At 46.2% G+C, this 27,790-nt stretch overlaps 2 protein-coding genes across 3 annotated transcripts in view; one reads left to right on the top strand and one right to left on the bottom strand.

The window, feature by feature from the left end:
• The window catches only part of ESYT2 (extended synaptotagmin 2), a 94,923-nt gene extending 89,618 nt beyond the window's left edge, over positions 1-5,305 (bottom strand). Inside the window, exon 1 of one of the 2 annotated variants that reach the window (XM_058660746.1) lies at positions 4,842-5,305. In XM_058660746.1, the coding sequence (XP_058516729.1) occupies positions 4,842-5,171 (330 nt within the window). In that variant the 5' untranslated portion in view covers positions 5,172-5,305. The remainder of the gene's footprint in view (positions 1-4,841) is intronic. The other variant, XM_004598640.3, reaches the window with a different exon arrangement.
• An 8,278-nt stretch (positions 5,306-13,583) lies between these two features.
• DYNC2I1 (dynein 2 intermediate chain 1) overlaps positions 13,584-27,790 on the top strand; it is a 76,615-nt gene continuing 62,408 nt past the window's right edge. Inside the window, exons 1-3 of the mRNA XM_058660743.1 lie at positions 13,584-13,882; positions 26,422-26,475; positions 27,180-27,612. Of these exons, the coding sequence (XP_058516726.1) occupies positions 13,868-13,882; positions 26,422-26,475; positions 27,180-27,612 (502 nt within the window). The 5' untranslated portion in view covers positions 13,584-13,867. The remainder of the gene's footprint in view (positions 13,883-26,421; positions 26,476-27,179; positions 27,613-27,790) is intronic.

Below are 27,790 nucleotides of genomic sequence, written 5' to 3'. Positions count from 1 at the left end.
TGTCTGTAAATGATGGTGACTGCCCTGGAAGTCCACTCTGGAGTCGCAGGCGAGCACAGCATCTCTGCCCCTCACCGCCCCACGCTCAGTAAGTCATAAGCTCAATCCAACCTTCTTCCATGTGAAGAAATTACAACCACCATAGAGCTTCCAGAGAATTCTCCCTAGATATGACAGCTGAGAAACGTGCCATTTCAACTGTCCTCCACAGAGCTGCTTTCCTGAGCTCTCACTGCTTCTATGCCATGAGTTATGCCTGTCTTCTCTCATTCACATGTCTTGAATGTGCTGCTGCCACTGAATTCAACGCCATGCCCTTCTGTTCAACGTCCACACGGCTGCAGATAAGTCCTCTCACATCCGTTCTCCTGGACCACATGGCATCCAGAGCACCTGACACATCCATGCTAAGGAGGAGACAATGACTGTTTTCATACTGTTAGTATTTTTAAAGAACGATTTCGGGGGCCACTTTTGTAGCTTAGCAGGTGAAGCCGTTCCCCGGTTGGTTGTAAATGGCAGGGGCTGGGCCAGGCTAAAGCCACCAGCCAGGAGCTTTGTCTGCGTCTCCCACACGGGTGCAGGGACTTGAGCACCGGGGCCGTCCTCTGCAGCTTTTCCACACATGTCAGGAGGGAGCCAGCTCGGAAGTGGACTGCCCACAGGCGATGCTGCTATTACCATGCTACACAATGCCAGTCCGGAGTTATGTCTCATTTTGTACAATGACTGCTCAACAATTTCATTTTATTTTTAAAAGAAATTCTATCGATGCTATTGATGTACCATTCATTTAAAATCGATTAAGACATTCATTTAAAGTGAACGATTCAATGTTTTCAGTATATTCCATAGCACCTATTTCTAAGGTTAAGTGCTATGTCCAATGTAGGAAACATGAAAACTTGCAGAAAAGCTTAGAGGTTCACTGCACTTAATGACAACACTAAATTACTAGTCACTTTTCCATAACTGGTTTTTCACAGGATTGAGATTTGTATTAACAAGTGTATATTTTAAGACATATTCTGATGCATGTATTTATATAAGCTATTTATATTTCAGTTCTACTTTTATATTCTCCTCTCCTTAGGCAGACAATTAAAATGACACTCATCTGAAATAGAACCATTGCTAAAAGCAGAGTATACAGGCTGGGTGGTTGCATCACGGCAAATTTAAATCCATTTTCCAGTTTAATCTAAAAGTCAGATATTTGTTGCTCTATTTTAAACACCATGGGGCATTATGTTCTAATGGAATGCAGAACTCAGACCATATAATAAAGCCACACAGCCGTCACCGCCCTCTGCCCTTCGTTAAAGCTGCAGTGTGCAAGTAAAGAAGACATCTATGAGCCTACAGGTGACCGGGTGGGTGATGATGAGGACTTTTAGCATTTCCTCAGACCATAGAATCGCTGTGGGATTTAGGTGCTAAAGTCACACTCTGTTAAAATGTTAAATTGCGGCTCCTCACACAGCTATGTCAGCCATTTTCTGTTGTAAGTCTTCACAGAATTTCATTTATGTATCAAATCAATGATTAACCGTGAGAAAATAAACACAGCAAATATTGACTCTTTCTCTGCATGAGACCACAATGCATTCTTTTCTTTTGTTCACTGGATTCTTAAAACCATACCAACGGGATTGTGGCTACAGTGAGATAGGCTCTCTGCATTTTTTTCTCAGAATAATGAGAAGAAAACTCCCTTCAATGGGAAAAGGAGAATTGCTAGACAATAGTACAGAAAAACTTCACCAAGAAAGTGAAATTGGCTTTAATTCTCTAGAATCCAAACATCAGAGTGATGACGGACCAACTGTCACAACAGTTCCATGACACTGTCCACCACAGACCTGGCCCTCCACCGACCCGCAGCCATAAAGGCAGCCTGGACTCGCCATGGCAGAAGCAAGACAGCGTCAGACTTCACTTCACCAAGTTCTAACTTTCAAACACATAAAAAGTAAAAAATCAGTGGAAAACTAGCCTTCCTTATCCCTGTAAGAACTTTTCCAGAATATTCTCCACCCAACGTGGTTTTCCAGGGCCTCATTCATACAGGGCAGCCACTCATACAAGAAAAAGCCCCTTCCTCAATCCATCATATTTTTTCTCTGTTTACTGGGAAACAAGGTGAAGAAGTAACAATTATACTGTTTACAGTAGAGCTGTTGGGCCAGACTCGTCTAACAGAACTACCAGTTGATGGGAGCGAGCCATTTGTCACATCCTACTAGCCTCCACTTAGGAACAACTCAGATTTTCTTTCCCCTCAAAGTATCACTATTTTTTAATTCTCTCAGTTCTGTATTGGCATACCTTTTTACTATACAAAGAAAGGCTGTCCGTGAATACACACAAAGGTGGAGTTAGGAAGCTGGTAGCACACTCCTGCATGTTTTCCCATGGTTCCATAATGAGTCAGTCAACAGTGACATGCTACGAAAACCTGTCCATGAATCAGTTACACAAACAGGTCTCTTCAGAGCAAAATGCCAGCCCAAGGTGCAGACACTCGAAGAAGGTGTAGCAACAAAATCAAAATATGAGTAATACTGAAATCTTAACTTTTCTCATGTGTGACTTCTCTTGTTGATTTGCCTTGCTAATTCCTCAGACAGAATTTTAGGCCCACTAACAGACTGCACAACCTACTGTTATTATTTAAAAATCATGAAATCTAAAGAAAAAAAAAAACAACTTCATAAAACCTTGGGAACAGTTACTGTGAAGCTGAAAGTGAACCCTTCCAGAAGTGTTCTAAGCAATACAGCATGTTTAAGTATAGATGCGTGTGATACAAGCTCAAACACAAGTCCATAATAAAAATTTTTAAAAATCTGAGAAAATACAAATTCTTTGTGAGTTAAGCATCATGGTTCATCAGCTTAAGTCACACAGATAAAAAAGTAAGAAAAAGACCTCTGACTAATCACCTTTTTAGTCTGTCAAATAATTTAAGTTCTTGAAAATGGCAAAAAAAAATTGTATTAATTCATGACAGGATAGTCTCTTTCACAAAGAATTTTGCCAGCACATCTGCCTTGAGACATTCGCTCGGTAACCAAGTGTCCAGGAAAGGTAGCACACGGCCTCTTGCAAAGTTTAGCTCCAAGGGCACTGCTGCTTTGAAAGGATACATATCTGCTGCTTTTAGCTACTTTCTAGCATCATTTCACTTAGTGGAATACAAACAGATGCTAATGTTACATTTCAAACACACCTCTGGGTCTCACCCCCATGGTACTCTAACTTACTGTTTTCCTATCCCTTGATTTTTTTCCGTTATCGGAAAACTTTAGCAAACCAGTTATTTTGACTATCCAAATAACCACTGCCTACAAACTCGGCAGAATTTTGATGTCCCTTCCCATTATTATATGTACACTGCAAAAGAGCATTGAACATGTTCCTCTAGGTCTTGGACACTCCTGCTTTCTAAGTGCCGCTTGTTTCCCATCTGTGTCATATGTTCCACGTCTTACTTCATGAGTGTCTCATGACTGGAAACAGGGGCCACACTCCACGTCCTTCTCTCCACCAAGAGAGAATGACCCTTCCGAAGCTCGCTGCCGGCCCCTTCGACCCATAAGTTTACATGGAGCCCAGGGTAAGCTGGGCCCAGCTCAGGGCTGCCCAGGAATCAGGGAGGCAGAAGGATGAGGAAGACGACTGCGCTAGCTGGATACTCCAGCCATACATCCTGCAGAGGACCGCCTGAGGCGAAAACACGCCAATGGACGCTATGACAGTTGGAACCAGCCCCACACTTCCTGGGATATCTTTCCACTAACTTTTTGTAGTATACACACACACACACACGCACACACACATCACATTCAAGCTGACCCCATACAAAATTATTCTGTCTCACAACAGTGCATTGCAGAAAAAAAATCAATTGTCCTACCATTAGCAAACCTTTTGGGGGAGGGGCACTTACTACTCAATTGTGTCAGAAACAACCCAGGATAGAAGAAAAGATCAACTTTCCCCCAAACAGCTGTCACCACTTTTGTTTTTTGAACCGGAGAACGGGCACATCGGATTTTCCCCAGGTATGCAGCGGAGCCGGCAAAGGACACGCAGCCACGCCAGTGGATCCGAGCTGCAGAAACAGCCATGCCCATGATACATACCAGAAGGCACTAGTCACTTCCACCAGCAAAGAGGAAAAGCCCTATCTTCTGGCAACGACGAGGCCAAATTAGGAAGCACCCTACGCACACTACCTGATGCCTTCAGCTGCATCTGCAGGAACAGCAGCTTCCCGGGGAGGCCAGGGCAGGGTCAGCAAGAGAGGAGAGGGCTTCCCCTTAGCCACAGAGCCACCGGGAAACCTCACCCTGAGCTACAGGGGTCGGGGGGCCTGAGGAAGACAGCGGACTTGGGGAGCTGGTCAGAGCAGGGTGTCCGACCATCAGGACTCCCACACTGGCACTTAGCCACGCAGGTGGGGGCGGCCGGGCACACCAGGACCAGAGCGGGTGGGTGGAGGTCGGAGGAAGGTTTGACAGCCATGCAGACACCAGGAATCTCAGGGAAAGAGCTGGTGACCATAAGGATAGCTGACTTAGACCGGGTACGCGGTGGCTATGTACAGACTGTGCAGACCCCTGACCTGGAGTCGAGGAACCGGGAGGTGTGGACTCAAACGAGCAGCGCCAGGGACCAGGCAGTGCAAAACCCGCAACTCGGATCGAGTTTGGAGGGCCAAGGATCTGGGTTGGGGTTGGGGTCCGGGCTGGGCTTGGGACGGTGTCTGGGGTTCCGGGTCCAGACCGGTGACTCTGACCGGGGCTGGGCTGGGGCGGGGCCCGCGCGGCACTCACCCAGGCCGGCAGGTCGCAGGCGCGCACCCCCAGGCGCACAGCACGCTCCTCGTCCTCCAGCAGCGCCAGCGCGCGGCACAGGCGGCTCGCCTTGAGGCCGCGGCTCCGGCGGCACCACGCCAGCAGCCCCAGCGCCAGCAGCACCCAGCTGAAGCTCAGCCCCAGGTAGCCCAGCGCGTACACCGGCAGCAGCAGCGCGAAACTGCGCGCCAGCTGCGCCAGCAGCCCCGGCACGTCCACGCTCAGGGCGCCTCCGGGAGGCTCGGCCGCCGGCCGCTCCCCGGCCCGGCCCGCGCCGGCCTCCGGGCTCTCGTCCTGGGCGCCGCTCATCGCCGAGCCGAGCCGAGCCGCGCTGCCCTCCCCGGGCCGAGGCGCACGGGTCGCCAGCCAGCTCCGCCTCGCGTGCCAGCAGCGCCCCTGTGCAGGGGGACGGCCCGGCGCCGTGGCTCCACGCCGCCCAGCCCGCCCGGCGCTGGTGGGCGGGACGCGGCGTCATCACGCCGGACGGGCGGGCCAGGCGTGGGCACGGCGCGGGGCCTCACACGAGCGGGCGGGCCGGCGTGTGCCGTCATGGCGCGGAAGGAAAAGGGCGGGCTCCGCGAGTGGGGCAGTGCCCTTCCTGCCGCAGCGTCGGCGGGTGCGGCGCCTGTGGGCCTGGGAGCGCATGGGCGTGACAGCCCCGTGAGGGCGGGATTCCTGTGGTGTGTGCAGGGAGCCCCTGGGTGTGCGGGCCCAGCCAAGGCCTAGGCTGCCCTGTTGACTATCCTTTGCAGAGGATGAAAAACACTAGAAAACCTTCCCAGGGGATTCTGCTGGTGCCAAGAAGTTAATCATTTCAGTTCCAGCAGTCAAGTGTCTTCTGTTTTGTAAATCCCTCAAGGTGGTTTAGAGAGGCGAAAACCACAGCTGGATAGGGTCCCTGCTGGGTGTAATAAATAAGTTATTTTATGAAATACAAGAATCCAGTTTGCGGGGCAGCTGAGGGTCCAGCTGGCGATGCGTGACCCGCTTTGCCCTGCTGTGTTTCGGAACGTGGGACTAAACTCTAAGTTTTTAGACTGTGCCTGTGATCTCTGAGACCGTTTGCACATTAACTCCCAAGAACACATTTCTTGATCATTTTATTTTTCCAGTCAATCCAGCCAGGGCAGTTGTGTGACCAGCCTCTTTCTTTGAGCGTATTTCGTAAATTCTAAGGACGTTTGGGGTCAACTCGGAACAAGACAGACCAGGGGAGTTACTGAATAAAACAAACGCAGGCAGGCGTCTCTCTCCTGCCCCTCATGTGCCTTCATCATTGTATTTGCATGGGTGTGTGTGTAGATTATAGCACATGTAGTACTTCAAATCTTACTATAGCGTCTACAACGCTCCAAACAAGCACAGGAAACCTCAAGGAAGAGGAGGAAGTGGTTTTTCTTTTGGTTTGCCACAGTAACTAGTCATGCAAATTCTTTGTATGTAAAATGGAATCAGCTCCTTTCCCTATGCAACAGGTTCATTTGAGATCGAGTTTTTCAAATGCTAAAGCCAGTAATGGCTCTCCTGCAGGAAGCAGCACGGGATTTCTGTTTCCTGCCGTGCAGCAGCCATTGCTTTGCAGTAGAATCCTATCCTAGGATGCCACATTCAAAATCCCGTATTGTCTACTATCGTGTACTTGACCCAGGGATCCAGAATGGATTGAAGTAAAAATGTACATTGTGTGCTGGTCAGCCCGTGCCTTGCAGCTCCCCATGCGGCTCGTGTAGCCCTCTGTGTCCGGCCTGACTCAGGTTTTCTGCTAAGTCTCCTTGTTCGTCTTCCCTGTGCCCTTTCCCTGTGTGCAGGCACTGCTCCACAGAAGGACACTGCTTTCCTGGAGGAGGCAGTGCTGTGAGCATTGTTGTGTGGGACTGTGAACTCTCCATCTTTCTAGTTTCTGAGAAAAGTGCCTCTTTTCGTCTCAACTGAAGTCCTTTTCGCTTTGTTTGAGATCCTCTTTCCCTGACATGTCTGCACCATGCTGCGTGGTAGGCACATCTACACCATGCTGCGCGGTAGGCACACACTGCATCTCTTCCCCGCTTGAGACCAACCAAGACTGTTGGTCCCAGGTGGGAGCTCAGAAGAAGGTATCCCTGAGCAAAGGCCTCAGGAGCAAGGTTTGTGCCTGACTTTGTCTTCCTTTTCTCTCCCTCAAGGCAATCAAGAAGCAGGTCACAGAAAGAAAAATCCCCTTTCTCCCAAGCAAGCCATAAAACCTAACTAGGTTTATCTTCTCCTGCCTTTCTGCCTTTCAGCGGGCCATAAACAAACTTCTCTGACACACCTTGTCTGTGACAGTACATCATAAAACCCAGGTATCCAGAGTCCTGCCCCTCGGCTGGGAGAAAGGAATGCTGCAAACAGAGAGGTGAAGAATCTGGACAGACAGGCCTTCCTGGGTTTCCCCACTCCATTAGCTTCGGATCGTGCCCTTTTTGTTTAGTTGTGTTTCTGTAGAGCTGTCTGTGCTTCTTTAAACCCAAGCATGAAGAGATAGTTCATGCTGGGTCTTTCTTTATTCTGTCATGTAACACTATGATCAAATACACTTGCTATGCTTTTCTCTTGTTAACCTGTCTTTTGGCATATGGGGTTGGCCATGACTCTTTGTGATGGTCAGGAAAGAGATCACCCCTTTTCCCACCCATGCACCCCTAACCAGCAAGACTCCTCTTTCTGCACTTCTATGACTTTGCCTTTTGTGATACAAACATTTCTATAGTAAACACTGTTTGCCTGAACTCTCCTGAATGGGTCCTTGCCCTGCAACCAGAAAGAAAAAAAGAGATTTGGGGTTCCCCCCCACGGATTGTTTGAAAGTTAGTGACAGAGAGAGAGAGAGACACACACAGAGAGAAACAGAGATCTTCCCTTTGGTGGTTCACACACCAAATGGCTGCAATAGTCAGGCCTGGGCCAGGCCAAAGGAAAGCCCGTGAATTCCATCCTAATTTCCCACATAGATGACAGGAGTGGTGTTCACTTCCCTGGTGACTTACCTGGGGATTGGGTTAGAAGCAGTCAAGACTTCTGTGGAATGTCTGCATGACAAGTAGTCTCTTCTGCTTAAGCCACACTACCCACTCCCTTGGACCTTTCTTTCTTGCCCAGATTAATATAAACATCCTTATTTGTTTATATAAAAGTTGTAGTACCAGAGGGGGAGACAGAGAGAGAGAGAGATCCCCCATCTGCTGGTTCACTCCTTAAGTGGCACCAAAGGTCAGGGCTGAGCTGGGCCACAGCCAGGAGCCAGAGCCAGGGCCAGGAGCCAGGAGCCAGGAGCTTCATTGGGTTTCCTGTGTAGTGGTAGAGGCCCAAACTGTTGCAGCCATGTGGCAATGAACCAGCAGATGAAAGATCTCTCTCCATTTCTTCTTCTCTCTGTAATTCTGCCTTTCAAAGAATACGTGTGTGTGTGTGTGTGTGTGTGTGCGCACATTTTCTGAAGTGTGAAGTCGAGATTCCATCCAGGTACTCTGATATTTGGGTGTGCCACATGGGGTCTTAAGCACTGTGGCAAGTGCTTGCTCCTTGCACATATTTTCATCATCCCCATGCACCTTTCATTCAGGTAATGTCCTATAATAACAATCATAAAATTGATAACTAACAGTTACTCTGTGCTTAGTTTGTGCTAGGTACTTTACATGGTGACTCATTGAATTCTCACAGTTCCTCCCCAGGGGGATTCTCCTTTTTTACAGAAGAAATTGAAGCATCTGATATTGAGGTTCCCAGAGCTCCAGAGAAGTGAGCAGGGAGAGCCTGCTCAAGCTCTCCAGTTGATAATTCAGTTAGATATAACTGTAAACATTATATGAAATAGGATATGGGAGAATAACAAGTAGATGTGGTATGGACCGTGAATAAGGGAAAGATTTAGTAATGGAAATAGTGCTGGACCAACCATCAAAAACTGAGTGTGAATTAGCAAGGAAAGTGTACTGGGAAGAGGGAATGCTTATTCCAGGCAGGCAGTCGGCCTGCATGAACACTGCATGGCTCAGTACCACCTGGTACTTCTTCAGGAACCATAGACAGATCCACCAACTAGGGCAGAGGAAATGTCCCACAGGGATTGTGCGGGTTGCAGCCTCCAAATTCTCTTCTTCTATTCCTCCTCTGCCAGCTCATTTGGCAACATAAAACTATAGCACCTGTTCCCCCTTTGCCTTCTTAAAGTTTTATTTAAGTATGTATTTAAAAGAAAGGGAGAGAGAGATTGAGAGACAGAGAGAGAGAGATCTTCCATCTGTTGGTTCACTCCCCAAATGATAGCAACAACTAAATCCAGTCTGAAGCCTGGAGCCCAGTAATTCCATTCAGGTCTTCCAAGTGGATGGCAGGGACCCATCTTAGCCCCCACCCCCTTTTTTAAAGTGGTTTCCCCAGGTTCATTAGCAGGGAGCTGGACCAAAAGTGAAGCAGCTTGGACTTCCATCAGTTCTCCAAAATGGGATGTGGGCATGCTGAGCAGTGACTTCACCTGGTTCTTGGCAGTCTTTGTCATGTGACTATTGCAGCAGAGCCAACTGTTTGGCAAAGCAGTTAAGATGCTGGCTGAAATATTTATGTCTCATATTGGAGTGCCTGGATTTGAATGCCTTGCTCAGGTTCTTGATTACAGCTTTCTACCAGTATGGAATCTGGGAGATGGCAGGTAATGGTTCAAGTAGCTGGGTCCCTGTCAAATGTGGGAGACCCAGATTTCAGCTTTTGGTTCCTAGTAGTTGACCGTTGGCCCAGCCATAGCTTTTGTGGGAATTTAGGGGATGAATCAGTGGATAGGAGCTCTTGGTGTCTGTATTGTGGTCTGATGCTTTAAAAGCCACGGATAAATTGATCCTATACTTGACTTTTCTTGGTGTGTATATTTGAATTTTTCCATAAAATTGACTGTTTCCTGTGCTGTTAGTATTTCCAAGTCCTGAATCTTCCTGTTCAAGGTACTGATTTTCTTGTTTTGCATTCTACTGTGACATGGCATTCACTGATAGCCTCAAATGACTATTCATTAGCCTCAAATGACTATTCATTAGGTTTGACTTCAGCTTCTCTAAACAGGTGTCCCATAAGACGAAGTCATACTCCAATAAATTTTCCTTTATCTTTTGGTAATTAGCCCAGAAAAGAAACAATTTATGTTTTGTCAAGATAATTTCTTGTCAAATACCCCTGGAAAAAATATGTATGATATGTAAGAGACCTCAAGGAGGTTTTTTTAAACATCTATTTGCTTTGCTTTTAAAATATTTTAATCACTTGACAACGATTTTTAAATGACTCTTGCTAAGTGAATGGCTCACTTCACAGTGACCAATGACCATATTTTAATCAAGCATTTTGAACATCTGATTGCCGGAGTCCAGCTCCAGCCGAGAGTTCGGAGCTCGGGAAGGGTGCGTGGCGTCGGCCATAAAGAAAGACGCAGACACTGACACTTGGTGCGTTCTTGCTATATGCCTTATTCTCCAAAAGAAGCTGTCCTTTTTATTTACTTAGACACATCACTAGCCTCTGCACAAACGTTTGATTTTTTATCTTTAACTTTAGAACTAAGACAGCATACACAGATGTTCAATTAATTTTTACTTCATGGTCAACCAGGTGCTCTTAAAGATAATTCTGTAAGTTACTATAATCAGTTTCTTTAAAGTAAACCATTATTCATTCTTCAGAAGTAGCCATTAGGTGACAGCCAGAACTCCAAGCCCGAGGCACAGATGGTTACCTACTAATCAGTAAAACATTCCTACCTACTACATTTTATTTTCACAACTTATCTATCACATAATGGGAAAAATACATCAAAAGAAAAAGAACATAAGGATCTAAGGCAAAAAGTTTCAAACATTAAATCCCCCTACAACTGCAAACCCTACAACCCCATAAACAATTAAACAATAATCAAAAGTATATCTCTGTGATGTTAGTAAAATTGCCCTAAATTTCCTCTAGTTAAAAAAATTATAAAAACGGCTAAAACAGCTGCATTTTTTATGCTCTAAAAGTTGCAAGGACAGGCTAACCTTTAAGGTCACAGTAACTATATTTTTTTGCCATAGCAGTTTCCACTCATACTCCTATCAATTCTGTTAGTCTGTAAAATTCTATTAAGCCATTTCCCAGAAGGCATGCTATATGTCTGGGCCAGATTTCAGGACAATGGGTAGGCACACAACAAGGTGTCCAGAAATGGCATGGGTTTAATTGTACTCCTGTGCGCAGTTAAAGGCCCACTCACCAAGACATTATCAGTAACATTAATTCTCAAGCTCATATTACTTGCCAAAGCCATCTCACAGGGGCAAACAATGCCTCAATAGATTACAGGATTCTTAGTGGGGTGCTTGAGTGTCCATGCAAAAGGGTGGTGAGACTGCATCAAGGTGGTCAGAGAGAAATCCGCCGAGCCCTGCCAAACAGCTGGAAGCTCCCCCGGGCCCTGCCAAGCAGGGCAGCTGTTCTCTTCACACCTTCGTGCCATCCACACCTACTGCACGGTCCCCTGCATCTGATAGCTGGTAAACTTCACAAAATGAAACTCAAAGGCCTTTTGATTATGAACAACTTGGGACATCCTACAGAGCTTTTGAAAATGCAAGGTGATGTTAGCCTAGGAGTATTTGATATAATAACTTGTGAGAGAAATGGTCAGTTAAGAAATGATGATAGGGCCCAGCATTGTGGTGCAGCATGGTAAGCTGTTATAACATTGGCAGCATCTTGTACTGGAGTGCTGTTCAAGTCCCAGCTGCTCCTTCCTGATGTGCCTGGGGAGACACTGGATGACAGCCCAAGCGTTGGGTCCTCTACATCGTATGGGAAACCAAGGTGAGGTTCAGCCTGGCCTAGCTCTGGCTATTATGGTCATGTGGGGAGTGACTGAGCAGTTGGAAGATCTCTGTGTTTCTTTCTCTTTGTTGCTCTCTCAAGTAAATACATGTTCTTTCTAAAAGGAAAATAAAGGATGTTTATCCTTTTAGATTGTATCTTTTTGTATATATTATGAATATGGATTCCAAATAACAAAACAATGAATATGGATTCCAAGACTGTAATGAAATCGCTAGGAATCTGGTATGTCTTGGTTTATGTTCTCTTTTAAAATTGTTGAGATCGTGTGCTGAAAAATAATAAGATTTCCTTGTCAATGATTATGAATTCTTATCACACTTTTAATTATGCCTATTATAAGCTTTTGGCAACCACAGGCAATTAATGTCTTGCTTTGATTTCTCTCTACAAACAATTGCGGTTGGCTAGCATCCAAGATTGTTTCTTCACAGAAGATTTTGACATATGCTCAAGTTTCTGGCAACTCCAACACCCCATCCTTGAAGTAGGTAAAAATCTCCAAACTCTAGTAGAAAATTAGACTCAAAACAGACAGCTTCGTCAGGCAGAACAAAAAAGCATAATACAAGATTGAAATGATAAAGAATTGTGATTGATCATTTTGCTTAAAGCATGGCTTATTGTTTTAGTTTCCCACATTTAAGAGCACTTTTCAGCTTCCTAAATTTTGGTGAAGTATGCCTCTTTGGAATAGAAAGAAAACATTTATGTTTCTTCCAATCTGCTTTCCTGATTCAGAAGTCTCACATTGGTGAGTTTTCTTGGTTTTCTGTCAGCACTGTGATTGCATGAGCTCAGTAAGAATCTGTTCTAACAGGGCACGATGGAAAACACTAGTTAAGCTGCAAGGCTTTGCTTAAAAGGCTATTAGCTTCAGGTATGACTAGACTGTTCCAAAGAGCTGAATTATTTACACAGTGAAGTCAGCGGGAACATTCTGGCAAATGTGACTTATTTTGTCCACAGCTTCCTGGCCTTGCAGAGATGAGAATGCAAGATGTCCCTAAGCTCTGTTAGGTTCCTGCTTGAGTCCTGTTTCTTGCTCAGTCGGACTGGCCGTTAGCTCCAACATAATCATCTTAGCTCTTAGTGTCCAGGGATCCCGATGACTAAGCTTTGATCAGGAAAGCTTTCAATGCCAGATCCTGCTCGCTACAGGGACATGTGTGTTGAGGTTACACAATGGCTGTCTTTTTGGCTTGCAGCGCCCTTGGAGCCAGGAACTACAGAAGGAGAAGGGCCAAGGCACATCCGTAATTGCGCATTTTGAACTGGTCACTGCAGGAACCACAATAGCCGGGACCGTCGCTTAATCTTGCTGCATCTGTAACTGCTGAACAGATAACTGGTAGACGTTGTGTCCATCAACTGACCATGCACTTCCACCATGCATGTCTGTGCAGAACAATGGGGCATTCGTGCTTTTCGCCTTTTGAAACGCTATGGTTCTGCTCTGGAACACGTTAGTTGCTTCTGGACCTTGGCTCTGCCAATATCACAATTCCTTGGTGTGTTGTTGTTGTTTGTTTGTTTACATTTTCGTGTTTGAAGCTCTGAGATGCACAAGAATTGTCTTGTCGCTTCAGTAAAACCTTTCCAAATATTTTGATTCCTTATAGGACTCTTTGCATCAAAAGAGAATATATGGGAATAAAGTTGGTAAAGTGTTTTGATTCCTTATGGGACTGTTTGCATCAAAAGAGAATATATGGGGATAAGGTTTGTAAAGTGCAAAAAGTCTCCCTTCGAAAGGAAAGCTCGGCTCTCTTTTTCTTTCTCCCCTGAGCGCAGCGCCTGGCCTCGGCGAGAGGCTTGAGGCTGACGTGGGCGATTTGGGACATTGCAAAGACGCGACCTAAGCACCACTTGCTTCTGCAGCGGCGGCCGACGCCCGCGGGTTGGAGCGACTCGGCTCCGCGCAGGCGCCCTGGGAGGAGCCGCCGGGACCGCGGTCGCTCGGCTCTCTGCTTCTCCTGTCTGCGCGTGGGCGCTGGAGCGCCGGCAGCGGCCGCGGGGCATGCCGGGCAGCAGGCGCTAGGCTCGCGGCTGCTGCTGCCTGCCGGTTGCTAGGAAGCGCGGACGCAGGCCCCGGGGAGGCCGGGCGCTCTTGCAGAAGGTCCCGGGGCCTGCGAGGAGCCATGGAGCCTGCAAAGGTCAGTGCGAGGCAGGATCCTGGCGCCGTGGGGTCGGCGGTGGCCCTCAGCCGGCCAGCGGGGCCCCCAGCCCGGGTCGCCGGCCCCCAGTGGCCCCGAGCAGAACCCCGCGTGTCCCTCCGAGTGGACCTGCATCCTGGCTCCCCTTCCTTCCCCACCTTCTTCCCAGGCCGTGAAGTGAGACGGAGGCAGGGCTGGGCAGGCACCGTATAGTAAAGTGCCCGAAGCTCAGGGTTGATGTATAGTCTTAAGAAATCCTAATTACGTCGAGCCTTTCGAAATTAAAAAAAAAAGTCTCATTAGCTCCTTTAAACTTTTTCTGATGGTTGCAATGTAAATATTATGCTGCCAACTTGAGTTCTCCCCTTACCGCTTTTACAACGTTTGTGTGGCAGAGCGTAAGAGCGGGTACTGTAGCCAAAGGCCTTGTCCAGCAGAGCCTTCGAGAAAGGGTCCGTATCTGCTTTGTCCATTATGGGGCGGACTGGCCACAAGCACTTGATGTGCGTTAGAGATGCGACTGGTTGTGACTGACCCGCCACGTTGCACATGGTGCTCAGCTTTCCCTGGTTCGCTGGTTCGAGTCTCGGTGCTTACCTGTCGCAGCGCCAGAAGTTGACATGGCAGTCCGGTCCCTGGAATGTGGATCCCGGCTTCACTGTGGAGTCCCCGCTAAAAGATGGGGAACTGGCTCTTCATCTATCGCACGCCCATCCTCCTCTCCATTACCTCTGTGGTTGTGTATCTTTACAGCATTTAGTTTGGATTTGGGTAATGTTAAGTAATACTCTCTTCTGGACTCGTTTTGTGTTTTATCTTTTATCGACTTCCTCGAAGGTGGAATTCGAAAATTACTGATGTTAACCCTCCTCTCCGTCTTCTCTTTAATCCCCATCACTTTCCTGATTTCTCTCATCATCTTTTTTGTTTTTATTTTAAAGATTTATTTTATTTTTGTTGGAAAGTCAGATATACAGAGGAGGAGAGATGGAGAGGAAGATCTTCCGTGCAATGATTCACTCCTCAAGTGACTGCAACGACCTGTGCTGTGCCGATCCAAAGCCAGGAGGCAGGGACCTCTTCCGGATCTCCCACACGATTGCAGGGTCCCAAGTCCTTGGGCGGTCCTCTACTGCTTTCCTAGGCCACAAGCAGGGAGCTGGATGGGAAGTGGGGCTGCCAGGATTAGAACCGGCGTCTATATGGGATCCTAGCACGTGCAAGGCAAGGACTTCAGCCACTGGGCTACTGCACCGAGCCCTCCCCGCATCTTCTGTCTCACTGGCTTTATGCTTCTATAGATTAATTCTGTAACTTCAGCTGTGTGTGAGTTGTTTGTAGGAGGAGCCATCAGTATCATGTAAGTAGTTTATCGTGCAGAACCAGTGTGATTGTCCTGGTAGGAATTCCTGAACTCACTCTTCCCAAAGAACAGCATTCCCGGTAGCAGGAACAAACAGATCATCTGCTTTTATGTTCAGTTAGCGTGCTGCTGCTGTGTAGTTTACTGCTCTCTGTCTTTCTGAAAGACTCTTGGATTTTCTGTTTCTGTTTGTCTTCTTTGGACAAAAACCAATATGTACTCTCTCTCTTGTTTAGCCTTATTCTGTCATCTAGTTCGTTAATCAGCCAGTCTTCTCAGAGCCTGCTTTCAGTTCTTCTCAGAACTATTTGTTTTGTAGATCTGAGCAGAACCATAATCTGGAAATTTGTTCACATTGTCTTTCTGGCTTCGGCCGACTGTGTATAGGTTTTTTTTTCTTTAAATCTTCCTACTCTTGCCAGGATATATCCTTTTGTCTATCTGCCTGTGTCTCTCTCTCTCTCTTTTGAAGATTTGATTTATTTACTTATTTGAAAGGCAGAGTTAGAGAGAAAGAGACTTTCTTTCCACTGGTTTACTCCCTACATAGCTACAGTGGCCAGAGCCAGGCCAAAGACAAGAGCCTGGAGCTTCCTCCAGGTCCCCCACGTGGGTGCAGGGCCAAGAACGTGGGCCGTCTTCTGCCGCTTCCCAGGGACGTTAACGCGGAGCTAAATTGGAAGGGGAGCTGCTGGGTCTTGAAGTGGCTCTCATGGTGTTCTGGCACTGCAGGCTGTGGCTTAACGTGCTGTGCCCCAGCACCATCCCTTTAGCATACACACATATAACACATGCATAGACATGTGTATATCTACATACACGTGTATATTTGTATGCATGCATATGCCATATATTTAATTTGCAAGGCAAAGAGACAGAGGATCTCCCATCTGTGGCTTTATTCCCCAAATGACCCAATGGGCCCAACTGGGGCTGAAGGCAGAACCTGGAAACCCAGGTACTTGAGCCAACACCAGGTGCCTCCCAGGGTGTGCCCACTGGCTGGGAGCAGAGTTGGCACTAGAACCCAGGCCCTCAGGTTTGGCATGCAGGTGTTCTGAGCAGTATCAACCAGCAGACCGAAGGCCTGTTGCATTCTTGGGGCCTGCATCTTGGCCGTCCTATATGGCCGTTGGTCTGTTGGGGGATCTTTTTGGTTCATTGTTTGATATGACATGAGATTGCTCCTTGGAGTTTTGTTTCTGGTGAATTGAGTATTTGATAAATAAACATTTGTAAAGTATCGAAAGCAATGGATTTTAGGCTTAGCTGTTTCCTGGTAGCTAATGCACACCCATGTGAAGGTTCCATTTGCAACTTGTGCATTAAATATTAGGAAGTTAGATTACTGATCATTAGATACTGATGATGTAATTATAATGTTACATATAACTATTCAGTGTAGTTTATTTCATAAGGTAAGGGAAAAGAAAGTTTTCATAAGGTTATTAGAATAAAATTATACTTTTTGGGGAAGTGTAGTTTTTTAAAACTTTCATTATACATCAGTAGTTTTCTTCAGTTTTAGTACGTTTATTCCGTCATGGAATTGCTATCATTAAAACAAGCAGTTTTGTATTCTCTGTGTTAAGAAGTTACCTGATTTCAGTATGTTGTAACTGTTAGGAAACAGCCTAATTGTCTGTTTGCAGGTTTTATACCTATTTTATTAAAATGAAGATAGTTTTAAAATAGTATATCTTTAAATGTTTATGCTCAAAATTTTAAGAGCTGCCTACCTTTTTAAAAAGAATTATTATTGTTATTAATTGAAAGAGTTATAGAGAGAGTGGGAGAGACACAGAGAAGGGCCAGAACTGAGCCGGTCTCAAGCTGGAGCCAGGAGCTTCTTCTGGGTCTCCCACGTGGGCGCAGGGTTCCAAGGCTTTGCAGTCCCTTGCTTTCCCAGGTCGTTAGCAGGAAACTGAAAGTGGAAGTGGAACAGCTGGGATTAGAACCTGTTCTTATATGGGCAGCTGGTGCTACAGGCAGAGGATGAGTGTGCTGTTGTACCATTCTGCCCCCCGAAATGGCTACTTTTTTTTTTCATTGTTTTTTATGTACTAAGCCACTGGTAAGGTGTGAGTTTGTTATTATGGTGGTAGTTATTATGCATAGCTAGAAAAACATGAAATCGTGTGTGTATATTTAGGTTGTCATTAGATTTTGAAAAATTTCTAAATGTTAAATTTTGTTCCGTTGTATGTATAGTATTCACTAGGCCTGGTACACTGCTATTTCATTGTATTTTCAGAAAGACTGGTTGGTTTCTCTATGGGTGGCTCCCCACTCATCCACCTGTTGGGACTCAGCATGAATGTGGGTTCCAAGCCCAGTAGCACAGACCTGAGGGTGATTCCCAGCAGCCGGCTCCGGGACGCCACAGCCCCTCTTTGCCTTCCTTGCTTGGAAATGATCAGAGCTGTCCAAGGGATTTCCTTTTTGGTGTGGATAGCAGCCGAGGCTGGGCCTCTGCCTTCCCTTTCTTGTAACATTCCCTAAGAAGGCTGCCTTTGTGACTCCGGTGGCTGAGACATCTGTGTGTCTCCCACAACTCAGGAGTGTTTCTCAAGGACCCGTGCGGGCTGGAGCTCGGGCAGGGTAGGCCCTCTGCCGCCCGGTCTAGGGGAGGCTGGATTCCAGTTCCAGGAACGTTAGCTGGAGGAAGGCACAGCCAGTGCAAGCCCATTTAGACTTCATCCTTTGTAGTTGGCCAGTTGTGTTCTCTGTCACTCCCCATCCTTGCCCGCCCAGTTCTCTCTCTTCAAATACTGGTCAAGTCTGCAAATCGAAATGGGGCTCAGCCCTCTCCCCTATGCCACTAGTCACTGAAGAAATCCGTCTTTGACCACTTCATGCCCAACTTCGTTCATCGCTGACATCCTCCCTGTATTTCTCTCGGCCAAGTTGGAAAGGCAATCAGTTGGTCAGCTTTTCCCCACAGACTGAGCTCAGGGATATCAGAATTTTAGGCATCCATATGCTTTGACATAGCAATGCCACAGACAGAACTTTTATCTACAAATACATGTATTCCAAAAACAAGGATACTCACTCTAGAAGCCAGGTAATTTTTCAGAGAATATTAGGACCAACTTGTCATTTTGACAGCTACATAAATGAAGAAATCATGAAGTATTATTAGTGATTATACAATCTGGGATTCTGTGCCCATTTTCTTCCCAGCAGTTGTACCACCAGGGATCCATTTGTTAATAATAGCGGAGATGAAGAGCAGCTAAGAACCTGAATAAGTCAAATTGAATAATTTGGTGCTAAGCAGAATTATTTGAAGATTTATTTATTTTCATTGGAAAGGCAGATATATAGAGGGAAGGAGATACAGAGAGAAAGATCCTCCATCTGCTTGTTCACTCCCCTAGCGGCCACAATGGCCAGAGCTGAGCTGATCTGAAGCCAGGAGCCAGGAGCTCTTCCAGGTTTCCCATGTGGGTTCAGGGTCCCAAGGCTTTGGGCTGTCCTCGACTGCCTTCCCAGGCCACAAGCAGGGAGCTCGACGAGAAGCAGGGCCAGTGGGATTAGAACTGACACTCATATGGGATCCCAGCATGTGCAAGGCGAGTACTTTAGCCATTAGGCTACTGTGCTGGGCCCCTAAGTAAATTTTTAAGCAGTTCTTCTTTTAAGAAACATTTTTTTTTTTAATTGGAAGTCAGAGAAACAGAGGCTGCTGTCACGTGCTGGGTGTTTGGCATAGCTGTGCAGAATGTAGCTGGGCTGAAAGGGGATGGTGTACAGCTGATGGACTGAGAGTGGGCGCCCAGCACGGCCTGTCTGCACGGCAACATTTGTTCCTGCAAGGGATGAGGCGTCTTAGGGCCTGCTGGAGAAGGTCTGTATGGCCAGCCCCGAGACAGAGAGGCAGGGGAGATGAGAATATGCTTTTAGTCTCTAGAGACTGCCTTGGGGGAGGGAAGTTCTAGCCTTCGTGTCCCGCTTTGGGGAGGTAAAGGAGCAGGTGAAAAGGGGGAGGTGTGGGGGCAGGGAGCAGGGAAGTGTTACTCTTTGAGGTCTGCTGCTGGAGTGTAATGCCTCAGCTTTCTTCGTGTTTTTAATTTTTTGATTTGAAAGGCAGATTTACAGAGAAAATTGCAGCTGGGAGGGGAGCCGGGGATGGGGGTGGGGAGAGGGATCAGAAAGAGATCTTCTATCTGCTGGTTGATCTTCTGAATGGCTGCGTTGGCCAGAGCTGGGCCAAGGGGAAGCCAGGAGTCAGGGGCTTTCGCTAGGTCTCCAGCATGAGTACAGGTGCCCAAGGACTTGGGCCATCCTCTGCTGCTTCCCTAGGCCATAAACTGGGAGCTGGATGGGAAGTGGAGTAGCTGGAACGTGAACCTGGCGCTGTAGGCCAAGGATTAGTGTGCTATGATACTACAGCAGCCTCATGCCTCCGCATTCTAACAGGACTGTGACACTTGTTGCTCGGAACCTATTCTGAGGTCAAATAATTTAACAAAAGAAGTGCTTGTTGTCCTAGTCATCTAGGAAATAACAAAGGTGGTGGGGACTTAAGAACCATTCATCATGGACATAAGACAAAAAATGTTTATCATGCTATCATGGCAGTAGAGAGTGTGACTGGGGGCCAGCATTGTAGTATGGCAGGTAAAGCTGCTGCCTGTGATGCTAGCATCCCACGTGGGCACAGGCTCCTGTCCTGGCTGCTCCACTGCTCATCCAGCTCCCTGCTGCTGATGGGCCTGGGAATGCAGGGGATGACTCAATCACTTGGACCCCTGTTACCCACATGGGAGACCTAGATGGTGCTACTGGCATGCCTGGCACTCCTGGCTTTGATCTGGTCCATCCCTGGCAGATGGGGCCATCTGTGGGTGAGCCAGCACATCAAAGATCTTGATCTCTCCCTTTCTCTCTGTAACTCTTTCATATAAATAAATCTTAAAAAACAAAACAAAACATAGAAAACCAGAAAGCAACTAATGTATATTGTCTACATTCTTCTCTATAATGATGTTAGCCTTAAGATTAAAGAACTGGTTTAGGAAGAAATCAGGCCTCCTTGTTTCCTGCTGCTCTGCAGGCCCTGCCCCCTGAGCATTGAGGCCACATGGGGGAGAGGCCCAGAGGCTCTTGCTCTTGCTGCTACCCTCCATCCCATAGACCCTGTGCCCTTTGCCAAACACACTGGCCAAAATGAACCGTATCAGCTGCAGCCCTAGTCTCTCATTCAATCTGTAGTCATCTGAAGTGGCCTACTGGAGGCGTTGGGGTTTCAGCCTCCTTTGTCCTCAAGACTTACCTCCTTCTAGGAGATTCTAGCCCGGATTGACTTCTGCTTGGCTTGTGGGCTGAGACTAAGCTCTCTGCATGGGTGAGGAGAATACCTAAGTCGTTTAATCCATTTTAGTCTGGTGACAGATGGAAGGATTTAAAAATTGTTTAAAGTTCTTACTGTACAGTTGTATGAGGAATTTTGTTATAAAACAGTTCTAGATAATTTAGTTGATTTATGAAACCAGCTTGTGTGTATGTGTGTAGAGAGAGACCAGTTATGTTGGCCAGTTTTTCTGGGGTGGGGTGTGGGTCCTTCACAAAGTTCCCGAGACAAGGACATTAAGAGTGTGAGTTTGGGGACAGGAATCTAGGGCTGTACTTGCTGATCTGGGCATCGGCATCCCATGTCTGAGTGTGGGATTGGAGTCTGGTCCAGCTTACTGGAGTCCAGGAGGCAGGGAGTAACGGCTTCACCACTGGATTCCCTGGAAGGCACAGAGAATTCCTGGCTCCTGGCTTTGGACTGTTCCATTGCTGGCTGTTGTAGGAATTTGGGGAGTGGATACGTGTTCTCTCTATTTCTCTCTTTTTCTCCCTTCCTCCCTTTGAAATAAAATGGAGATGAAAAATTTAAAGTTTAAAAATAAAGCACGAGTCTGTTTTGGTGCAAAAATTTTTTTCATGGTACATGGAAAATGATTACTATAAGTGACCATGCAGAGATTAAAAAAAAAATAAGCTCACACTTTCAATTTTTTTGTACTTTTTGAAGCGCATATGTGTATGACAAATGGGGAATGAGAGCTACTAGGGTAAAAGGGGAACCTTCTATCATTTTCTAGCTTAAAAAATTGAGAGAGAAAACCTTCAAGTCTAAAATGAACTGTTTGCCTGAATTTTAAATACTGCAAAGCTAGTAGGTGTTCTGTGCAGTCTATAAAAAGTTGATATTTTTGTTGGTGAATAATGAACAGGCAAAAGGAAAACCCAGTGGTCTTTATGGGTGGTCTCTTGTCATCAGGCTTTTTTTGAACTTGTTCACTATCATCACTATTGTAACTATTAAGACCTATTGTCAAGAGTTTCTAGCACTTTTACTTTTTCTGTAATGAGCGGTGGTTACGTGCCCGGCATGTGCGTCCCCCGTCTGGCCGTCACCTCTGTGGCAGTGTGTGGTTTCCCTGGTTCAGTCGGTTGACTGGTTAGGGCAGATCGTGTACTACTGTAGCCAAGTGGTTCACCAGCAAGACAGAGCATTCAGATTCCGTGCTGATAAGTTAGAGTTGCCCTGCTCCCAGCAGCTCTTAGGTCTTACGTTACTGTGGACTTATTTATGGACCAATTGCTAAAAAATACATGTTTTAGTGATAGATTATTATAAATTTCGTGGCTATCATATATTTTGGCTGGGTTCTTGTATATTGCTTTTTATTTCTTTGTATATGTGCTATTAGTTTTTTCTCTTCACCCTAATTTTCAATAACCAGAAAGATTTTTGTATTATATCTACTTTTTGTTTAGGACATGCTTAACCAAACTCTTTTATTATTATTATTATTATTGTTATTATTATTATTATTTCATTTTATGTCACAGTTTCTCAGGCTCTGGGATTCCCCCAACCTCTCCCTAAGTCCTCCCCCCATATTGAATTCCTTCATATTATTACAGTAGTACAGATCTTAAACAGACATGATTCCTTCATTGTGGGCATGGACCATGCAGAGAGTCCAGCATCTTATTGTCCAGATAAATTTAACAGTTTCATTGGGAGACCATCCTTGGTCTGAAAGTAGAGCTGGCAGAATATCATCCCCTTCAATGAGATGCCACTATACAACTTCAACAACAGTTTACAACATCATGAAGTTAATTTACATGATATTGAGTGATCAATATGTTAGAAAATGCAGGTTCTTAACCACATCCTATAACTACTTGGTTGACATCTCAATTTTAATATATACACAACTGACTGTTATAAACATTAAAATGGTTATAGGGTACTATTTTCATTTTTATATTTAGCAGCTTGTAGTATTCAAGTGTGATTTTTACTGAACTTCGTGAATTTTAGGATAGTCTGTACAGGCTTATAACTCTAACAAGCCATATGTTAACAATTGAAGAGCAGAACAATTTTAGGAGGGGTGTGCAGAGAAATCTTCAGTACCTTAGTGAGGAGTAACTAATCTTTGTGTCCTACCTAGTGAGGTATATGGTAGTCCAAGCTGACTCTTTCCTGTCTGTTCTAAGTTTTCCTTGTTAGTCTCTGATCTAATTTTGGGGGCTCCGGAGCGACCCTGACGGTCTTTGCAAGAGAGGGTGGGGAGCAAAAGTTGGAACTAAGTAAGGACCAGAGAAGACTCCTCTCCCAAGTCGCGAATGAAGTTTATTGTTCTTCTTTTTCCGAGGATCGCTCAGGGCTCCGTGCTGTTGTTCCGATGACATTAGATCCTGTGAGGAAGCATCTGGGCTTCTTCCATCCCATGTGGCAGATCCGATAGGGAATGGTTGACCTCAGAGTTCTTGGCCTACGAGGGTACTCCAATTCCCTGTGATCTCCTTGGGGTACTGGTATTCTCTGAAGTTAGGATACAAGCCTCCTCCTGTCCTCCTGCTCCACTCTGGGGTCCCCTCCTGCTCTGTGCCTATGACCTCCTGTTAAGAGGCTGTCAGGGTCGCTCTTGGATCCCACTGTATGTCTTTGTAGTTTTTGCTAATGTCTAATGCAGATTTGAGTCTGCTGTCTGTAAGTTACCTGTTATAATCTTGATATATTTAACATCTTCACACACTCTAAGAAGGTGGAAGATTTCTCTGCTCTCTGCTTCTTGCAATGGGTCGGGAGAGCAGAGAAATCAACCAAACTCTTTGTTTGTACTTTAGAAAAAAAGATTTATTAATTTGAAAGGCAGAACATCAGAGGGGGAGAGAAAGATGTCTTGCAATACTGTGGTTTACTCCCCAAATCAATGTTAAGAACCAGGGCTGGGCCAGGCTAGAGCCAGGAGCCAAGAATTCCATCCTGATCTCCCACCAGCACCTGGGTCATCCTCCACTCTCTGGCACTTTAACAGAGAGCTGGATCAGAACCAGGCTGGTGAAACTCAAATGAAATGCCAGTGTTGCAAGCTGGGCCTTAACATGCCGGGCCATACCAGTCCCTTTGTAGTTTCAACCCTAGGCCCACGTGGAAAGTCTCAGGGTGTGGCTTCCACTCTGTCCACTGCACTGAATCCATCCCACATTCATGGGAAGGGGAATTAGGCTTGACTTGCAAAGCTAGGATGCTTCAAGAATTAGTGAAAATACTTTAAGGCCACTGAATCTCCTTATTTTAAAACCCTTAGAACACTCTGAGTAACTGATGTATTATTACTACCTGGATGCTCTGTTTTCCCAGAGAGCCCTTGTTTGTGCTTTGTTCCTGCCTGAGAAGTGTGAAGTGCCTCCCTGTACCAAGTGATGTTGGGTGGCTGAGAGAGAGGATTCAAATAGATTTCTTATCCGTAAGGGTGAGGGTTACTTGCAGAGATGTGGAAAGGTAGATGGGGAGATGTGATCACACCGGAAGGATAGCTGCAAAGATGTGGCTGCAGTTTCCTCCTTTGTGAAATGAAATCGATGAACTTGTTAAGGCCATGGGATTTGAAGAATGTGTTTGAAATTAACATAATGTGGCACACATTTGGATGCTAAACATACTCCTATCCGTCTTTACTTTCCACTTACTATTTCTGCATAAAACACTATCCTAAATTCAATTGTGTAAAGCAGCCTTTTTATTTTCTGAAAGATTTACTTAATTTTATTTGAAATGCAGATTTAAAAGAGAGGGAGAGAAAGAGCTCTTCCATCCAAATTGGTTCACTCCCCAAACTGGCCACTGTGGCTGGAGCTGAGCTGATCTGAAGCCAGGAGCAAGGAGCCTCCTCCAGCCCAAGGACTTGAGCTATCCTCTGCTGCTTTTCCATATCAGAGGCAGGGAGCTGGATCGGAAGTGGAGAAGCCAGAGCACATGTGGGATGCTGAGGCTGCAGGCAGCGGATCGGCCAACTGAGCCTTGGCGCTGGCTCCAGCCTTCTTCTTTCACTCACACATCCTGTGGGTCAGGACTCAGAACTCACGGCAGGGCTGGCTTAGTACTGTTTCCTGACATCTGAGCCCTCAGCTGGGAAGGCTGTGTGTCTGCGGAAGTGTAGCTCATCAGGTAGAGACGGAGCTATTTGAAACCATGTTTTTCACATGTATAGCCACTGATGCTGACTTGGTGGTGGTGGGGTCTTGCTTAATCTTTGGCTGGTACATTTACACATGTAACTTGTTCTCGCCTTTGACTCGGGGATGGTGCCCTGTGGCTAGTACCTGTGAGTGGGATAGGGCCAGGGTCACGCGCACTGTGTGCCCTCTTTGTCACTTCAGTGTGATATCCCCACCAGCTCTGTGTGGCTCTCTGTCACCGGGCATGTGTGGGGGGGTGGTGACAAGGCAGAAGAGACCTACCTCATTGGAGATCAAGGTCAGTTCCTTAACTTGGGAGAGTTTTGTAATGAGGGTCTCTGGCCTTTATATAGGATCTAGGTGGATGCTATCTTAGCAACCCTAAAGACACGCTATCTCTTTTGTTGTTGTTGTTGTTTCTAACCAGTGTTGTATTTTAGATTTGTTCTGCCCTGTTGCTGACTGTTCCTCTTGACAGCACTCCTGGAGCTGGCAGGCCAGGAACCATGTGGAAGCCACATTGCAATGTGCCTCTGTGCCTGGATGAGCCCACAGTAGCAGAAGGATCATGGCCACTCTGGCCTCCCCCCACTCCTTTGGTAGCAGCACTTGAGATGAGAGAAATCATTGTGATACTTTTATAAAGTACAGTCTAATACTTCATCCATCTCTTCACCTTACCTGCTGACCTTACCTATGTGTCAGAGAGACACAGAAAGATATTCCTGTCCTCAGCAGCTGGGGTTGGGGTAGGGGCTGGGCTGGGAGCCAGGAACCGATTCCAGGTCTCCTGTGTGAGTGATAAGGACCCAACTACTTGAGCCGCCCCCACTTGCCTCCTGGGGTCTGTGTGGGCAGGAGGCTGAAGTCAGGGGCCGGAGCAGAGGCTTGATGGGGGCTGCCCGAACCAGCATCAACCACCAGGCCACACGCCTGCTCTTGAAAGATGATCTTACACTTCGGAATCATTACCTTTGATCTTTTGTTTAGCTGCTGTTACAACTTGTTTTCTTTCTGATTTTGTAATATTTAATAGTTCTTAAAGTAGCCAAAGGGATGTATCCTATAAATAATTACAGTGATTTTAGACAGTAATTTTAAAAAAGCTTACCATTAAGTTTTGTTGTTGTTGTTGTTGTTTTGGGTTTAGTTTATTTCATTAAGCAGTGTATTCTATGGGAGCATCGATTTTGTTTCAAAAGACAAGTCTTCATTCTTTTTTGTGGTTGAATATTATTCTATCATGTATATATAGTGCATTTTCACTTCTCCAGTTTGTACTTTTCTTATCTACATTTTGTAGTCAAATCACTTAATAGTTCCTCCTCACTTTCTTGAGTTTCAGTCGAGTTTTTAAAATTAATTAGTTAATTTTATCATGCAGTTCCATAGCATCTGAGAGTCCTCCCTCCCCAAATTCCTCCCCACATTGATTTCCCCTATTAATATACAATAGTATATTACACTAGTATTGTCCTTCAAAAACCGTCCTAAGGCCGTCATTCTGCCCTTCAAGTGTATCCTGACATTGTAGGTATGGACAATTTCATTCCAGTGGGTAGACAGTTATTTTAGCACATATCAAGAAGTAATTACCATTGGTTTAAGTAGGGTATTAGGAAAGCAACTTACCAGAGCATACAGAATTATTTGTTTTAAACTCTTAAAAGTTTTTACCATATACTTTTCTTTTTAGAGAAGAACCAAAGATGATACTTGGAAAGCAGATGACCTCAGAAGACAACTTTGGGTAATACTTCATAGATTTAACTTGGATTATCTGTTTGGAGCCTCTGTGGTTCCCGTGGACAGATGCCTGACTCACAGCACTGACATCTTTCCTTGTGGCTCACCTGAGATGCGCCTTTGACTCGGGGATGGTGCCCTGTGGCTAGTACCTGTGAGTGGGATAGGGCCAGGGTCACGCGCACTGTGTGCCCTCTTTGTCACTTCAGTGTGACATCCCCACCAGCTCTGTGTGGCTCTCTGTCACCGGGCATGTGTGGGGGGGTGGTGACAAGGCAGAAGAGACCTACCTCATTGGAGATCAAGGTCAGTTCCTTAACTTGGGAGAGTTTTGTAATGAGGGTCTCTGGCCTTTATATAGGATCTAGGTGGATGCTATCTTAGCAACCCTAAAGACACGCTATCTCTTTTGTTGTTGTTGTTGTTTCTAACCAGTGTTGTATTTTAGATTTGATTTGCCAGGAAATGTGCATGTCTGTGATGACCTGTAGGCAGTTATAGAAATGGTATTTTAAGATTTTAGTCAGTTTAATATTCTAAAAATACTCGCCTGGGTCCCATCCATCTTACTGGGATTGGAAAGCAGTTGAATGCAGTAATTTTGAAGGTCCTTAAAATGAGTGAGATTCAGGTGTCAAACGTGTAAAGGAAATATGCCTTTCTGGTGAAGGATGACCCTCCCCCCTCTTTTCTTCCCTGTTGTTTTAGGCAATACAGTTAGGTGGTTCCAAGGAAGAAAAGAAACACAAGGAAAAGAAGCCGCACCGAGAGTCGGAAACGGACCTCCCTGAGCACAAGGAGCCCAAGTACAGGGACCCTGAGCGAGACGCCAAGTACAGAGAAAGGATGGCAGAGAGCGACGCTCACGCCTCGAAGGAGAATCCTCGCGGGGAGAGGGACAGGGAGAGACCGAGGGAGAAGAAGAGGGACACCAGAGAGCGGGACAAAGAGAGGCCCAAGGAGAAGTACCGAGAACAGGAGGCAGAGAAGTCTCACAGCCGAGCAAAGGACCGAGAGAAGGAGAAGGACAGGAGGCCGAGGAAGGAGGAGCTCCGGCACACAGCTGCACACCACAACCTCCTGGGCCGGGAGGCACGCGAGCGCCCGCTCCCGGAGAGAGCCGAGAAGAAGGTCCGCTCAGGTGCGCCATCCTCCTCTTGGGCTGGAACTTGTTGGCCTAGACTGGTTAGGTGTGTCCCGTGTTTCCTCCTGACTTGTTTGTTGTGTGCCCATTTGTTACAACCTTTTGTTAGCTGTACTTCCTTTTCTTGTTTGAAGGTCAGTTAATTAACTTATCTGAAATGGAGAGTTAGAAACTG

The sequence above is a fragment of the Ochotona princeps genome, chromosome 2 (assembly GCF_030435755.1).
Source record: "Ochotona princeps isolate mOchPri1 chromosome 2, mOchPri1.hap1, whole genome shotgun sequence".
Classification (NCBI taxonomy): domain Eukaryota; kingdom Metazoa; phylum Chordata; class Mammalia; order Lagomorpha; family Ochotonidae; genus Ochotona; species Ochotona princeps.
This window is presented reverse-complemented; position numbering and strand designations above follow the sequence as displayed.